The following is a 5,388-nucleotide window of genomic DNA, read 5'->3' as shown; positions in this document are numbered from 1 at the left end:
GCTTTTTAAAATGTGAAGTGGCTTAAGACTTTTGCACGGTGCTCCATTCAAACATGCTGCTCGTCATTAGAAAAGAAATAAAGGTGGAAATAATGAAGAAGGTGTGGAAAGGAGAAAAGAAAAACTACAACGGACACAAGAAAAACAAAGATTCCTGAAAGCTRCTGGACAAACATGGCCGCCTAACACCGCGGATCATCAGTAAACATATGTTTAGCATCACTGGAGACAATTTAAAARAATCATAACCCACTGTGGTTTTCATTACAGGAAGCTGGGGCTGGTTGCCTGACAACAAGTCAGAGATAACWTGAGCTCATTGTCTAACTTTGACACTGTGGAGACGACAGAAAACRACTTTAACGTGTCACAGTTCTTGTTTCAGCACAAATCTTTGTAGCCTAACTATTCTTTTTTTTTCTTTTTAGTTTTTCCTGGTTGAACTGCGGTTGACACCTTTTTTCTTCTTCTTTTCTTTACGTAAACTGGAGCTGAAACTTTTCCGTAAAAGATGCTGGTCTGTTTGATGTGTGTGTGAGACGGTTTGTCTCTGGCTCGGTGCGGTCTGTGGTTTCAGTCCACATTTTTATGAAAATATTCCAMAGAAACACAAGGTTTCTCTGCGAAAATCCTTCCAACAGTGATTAACTAGTAACACTGTCCCTCTGACAAAAGGACAAAAGYATTTTCCTGTGTGTTAGCAAAATATCTCAAGAACAACTGGACAAACTTGAATGAAATTTTCAGAATCATCCAACAATTGATTAACTTTTGACATTGACACAATTCAAGATGGCTGCCACAGCCAACTGACTTTAAAAATCACAACACAGGCTATAACTCAGTGAATTTTAGATAWATTCACTTACAGTTTAGTTTAGTGGTAGCTGACATTGATCCCTAACAAATTTTCWGAGCACTAACAGATTGCACAATTTTTTGTTTTWAATTTTGCATCAACGTAATTAACTCTCAACCGTGTCTGTGTCCAAATTTAGTTTTGCTCCTGCACCTGTSGACTTGTATATAAAGCAGAGGATCTTTATAGGGGCTCATTACAATCTATAARATCAAACATAAAGCAGTTTATCTTATATCAAATGGTGCAGTTTGAAAGAGTTGTAACCCTGAAATRTGGGTCCGCACTCGATGTAAACAAAGCTGAATCTAACAAAAACTGAGATTAATTTATCCGTAATCTGTGCAGAGCTGTAAAGTAACTAAGTACACATACTTTGTTACTGTACTTAAGTAGAAATTTTGGTTATCTGTACTTTACTTGAGTAATTATTTTTAGCCTACTCTTTTTACTTCTACTCCTTACATTTCAACACAATTATCTGTACTTTCTACTTCTTACATTTTAAACAAGGTAAGAAGTAGAAAGTTGTTACTTCTATGTCATTTCGCCTCATTATTGCTAAAAAAAAAATACTACCCTGATAAATTATGCCTCCTGGAAAGAGTAAATTTAATAGTTGGATGAGAAGTATAAATATATAAAATTCTGACACCAAATTGTACACAACCCATCACAGCTGCACACCTTAGACAAAACTCTTGTTTGGAGAGGTCACCTTCTAATAAATGTTATTTTGGAAAACCTAACTGCTCATATTTACTCAATACTTTTAATACTTAAGTACATTTTATGTCAGAAATTTACTCTTGATAGTTAAGTACAAAAAAATCAGATACAAGACTTTTACTCTAGTGATATTCTTGGAGGAGACTTTAATTTTTACCAAAGTAATTCTATAATAAGATACTTGTACTTTTACTCAAGTATCACTTCGAGGTACTTTAGACCAGTGTTTCCCAAACTTTTTATCTTCTGACCCACTAACTATYCATGGCAAAAACTTGTGACCCCAAATATTACTGGTCTGAGTACATGAACTTCATTAATAACCCTAAAAACACAGGCTTTTTAACAATCTAAACAGCTTGTACTCAAATGTAAATACTTATTTATACTTATTTTGTGTTTTTGTATAATTATATGGAAAATATTACATCAGCATTACTTTACTACCCTTTAAATTGATTTCTGGAGATTATCCAAGGTGCTTCATGACCCATAATTGGGTCCCAAACTCAACTTTGAGAACCAAGTGCAGTGGTTCCCAAACTTTTCAGCTTTTGACCCACAAAATAACAGTAGCAGAGACCTGTGCCCACAACTATTTTTGGATGATAAACATTTGTATCAGGTCAACAAAACATGGGCAGAGTAACAATATTTTTTATACTACATTCATCCATTTTAAATATACTAACCTCACTCCTTTGTAACAACTAAGGCAAAAATGTAATTAATTCAGAAAATCTTTTCAGGGCCTCATCTTGATGTTTCGGGACCCCACTTTGGGTCCCGACCCCACCTTTGGGAAACACTGCTTTAGACCACACTGAACCTGTGCAAGTTAAAAATGTGTCAACATTGGACTAGAATAAGAGGAAGAAGTTTATGTGGAAATATAGAACTAAACCAGCCATGTAGTTATTTGTAAATCCCAAATCTGAGCGTAAATCCAAACCTAAACAGTTAAACTGTTTGACGTCTTGTTTTCAAGCAGCTCTTTCATGGACGTCGGCATTGTTGACCTTTTTCAGTCCCTTTGGCATCAATATACAGCTGGATCCTTTATTTTGTGGCAATAACCACACTGATTTCATCCACGTATAGTGACTTTTCAGAGCACCAGGGCAGAAACAAATCCAAACTCCAGATTTGATCTGAGTTAGGGTTTAATCAACAAACACATCACTCYTCTCTGCTGATGACAGATCCATCCACAACCAACACGTTGTTTTTGTTTTGTGTGAACTCTGTCATTTATGTGCTTTCAAACAAATCTGTTTGTGGTTGGCACCGTTCAACACACCGCAGAGAAACGTATTGTTACAAATTCAGGCCATTTTTGAACAAAAGCGAGCAGCTCTGATTTGTTTTCTTGTGGTATCTGAGGAGGAAGCTGCTGTTCGACGTGTCTGACCGCTTCATCGTGTTAACAGCTTCTGATTTTTTTTTTTAAATATCTGGATTTGTTCATTTGTGTCGGAATCTATCTCAGCTTTTGACACGAACCTTTAMCATTTATGAGTTAGGTTTGAACCAACAAGTGGAGCAAAAAGCTGGTGTCAGCACTGGCTGTAAGCGTAAACCTTTGGGGGTTTGGGGAAACATATAAGTGGAGAAAATAAAAATCTTCAAAGTTTCAAGGTTTGAACACAATGGCTCTGTCACGCAGGGCCGGCCCAAGACAGTTTAGCGCCCTGGGCAAGATTTCAGGTGATGCCCCTTGTGCAGTTTTCTAAATCTCACTGCCAATTTACACACATTCAAACTGATATCACTTTTTATTTTTTAGAAACCAGTTTGTCCAATCAAAACAGTTCATCTGCTGACATCATGAGGAACACCTGTTCATGTTAAAAAGCAGCTGTGGAGTGAAGCTGTTCTAGGGGGGGTCCATGGGTATACTCGCCTAAAAATTTTATAAAGGATCTACTCTAAGCTATACATTCTTTAGCCATTTGAAGAGCATTTTCCTAAATTTTGGGGATTATTAAAGCAACATAAAATTATTTTATAAAAGTAGGAAAACCAGACTTTAACCAGAACTTTATCTTAGATCATAAMTGAAACTTTCTTTATTTTAATTTCTATTTACACACTGAGCACCAGCAGTTTGCCTTGACTGCATCATATGATACTTTGATCATGAAATAATCCTCTTTTGTTGTCATTGTCAACGCATGAAGCTCCAGGTAACCTCGGTCACCTCTATGATCAAATTAATCCAGAAAAAAAAATGTTGTAACAGTATTTAATAACAGGTGTTATCATTAAAAAGAACTCCACTTTCAGCTTGTTACACAATCAGGACCTAAAGAATAGTGCTGCATGTGTAGTCACGTAGTTTAAACTGTGGTTTGCAAACGAAGTCAGAAAACCATAGAGCTAAAAAAGTCTCAGCAACAAACCGGAACTTTCTAAACGGCTGTTCAAAGAATGACTTTTCGCCWTCTTTTGGAGTTGTTTCCAGTTGGTTTTGCCCTTCCTACATCGATGTCAGTGTGTCAGTCAAATTATCAGAAAAAAAATCTGTCACAGTTTTTTTTTACATTGTGGTCTTAAACACATTCATGACTCTTATTTTAAAAGGTAAAATTGGACATTATCTGCATTTTTTAAATCCTCCTATACATCAGATGCCTGTTTACATGACTTTAGGAGACTTTGTGTGCGTGTGAGAGAGAGAGCAAGACTTTACCAAATATGACTGTGTGTGTTTGGATGTGTGTGGACCATTTTCAGTGAGAGGAGGAAGTGTTGTGACAGAAACTACAGGCCTCTCCTGTAGTCCACTTCCTCCTCTCACACCTCATCACTGCCTCTTGTGAAACCCTTTCAACGTTGTGCATGAAACAGGGTCTCTTCCTGCAGCTACGTTCAGCTCACTTTTAAAACTTTCCTGAGCCAACTAAACAACACCAGACAGCACCACACCTCTAAACACTCAGGTCAAATTCACCTTTTATGTTCATTTTACATTTAAACCCCATTTTTCCTCATATATCTGTTCTTCGCTGCTGTTTTTTACATCTGTTTCCTGTATCCAGTCAGTACAAACTGGTGTTTTTTGTTTGAATTTTCATCTCAAATCAAAGCACAAAGCAAAGCGGTTGATGCGTTTCGCTGATTCGGGTTGATCTCATTCAAAAAGCTTGTTCTGAAAAAGAGGAAATTCATGTTGCTGCTGAGAAGAAGCTGAATTTCACTGAAGAGGAGACACATTTAAAACACTTAAACGCAGCCCTTATCGTGTCAAAACTGACTTTGAAGCCTCTTCTTTGACCTGTAAATTTTAAACATCCACCATAAAATCAATTTTACAGATTTTGCTGACATTTTAGACATAATCAAGATAAACTGGGAGATATTTATTTGCTAAGGAAACACCAGCACCTAAACTTTGAACAATACTTTTGAGATAACATCAAGATGACAAACCTGAGTTCACACAAGTCAACGCTGATTCAGAAGATATGAAAGTTGGGTGCCTTACCATTGTTTCCGCAACCCCGGTCCTCCTATGGTCCAGAGAGTGTGTGTGTGTGTGTTTGTGTGTGTGCGCTGCTAAAATCCACCGTTTGACCTCGTCAGACTGCAGCCATCACACACACACACTCACAGGTGAGGGGTGGACAGTCAGAACCAAACACCAGCCAGCAAACTACAAGACATCCAGCAAAGCATTCAAAATCTACTTCCTCATACTCCCACTGACAGAGTGTGAAACAAGAACTGCTTAAAAATGACACACACACACACACACACACACACCAAGAGTGATGCACATACTCACCGCACAAAGCTGA

The 5,388-nt window shown here is 37.4% G+C and overlaps 1 protein-coding gene across 1 annotated transcript in view; it reads right to left on the bottom strand.

The window, feature by feature from the left end:
* The window catches only part of myo1f (myosin IF), a gene marked incomplete at its 5' end in the record, with an annotated part of 28,907 nt that extends 23,778 nt beyond the window's left edge, over positions 1–5,129 (bottom strand). Inside the window, 1 exon segment of the mRNA XM_014007361.1 lies at positions 5,076–5,129. Coding sequence (XP_013862815.1) covers positions 5,076–5,078 — 3 coding nt within the window.
* Positions 5,130–5,388: the final 259 nt, after the last annotated feature.

Source organism: Austrofundulus limnaeus, unplaced genomic scaffold (genome assembly GCF_001266775.1).
Source record: "Austrofundulus limnaeus strain Quisiro unplaced genomic scaffold, Austrofundulus_limnaeus-1.0 Scaffold41, whole genome shotgun sequence".
NCBI classification, from domain to species: Eukaryota; Metazoa; Chordata; class Actinopteri; order Cyprinodontiformes; family Rivulidae; genus Austrofundulus; species Austrofundulus limnaeus.
Note: the sequence above shows the minus strand (reverse complement) of the source record. Positions and strands in the feature narration are given on the sequence as shown.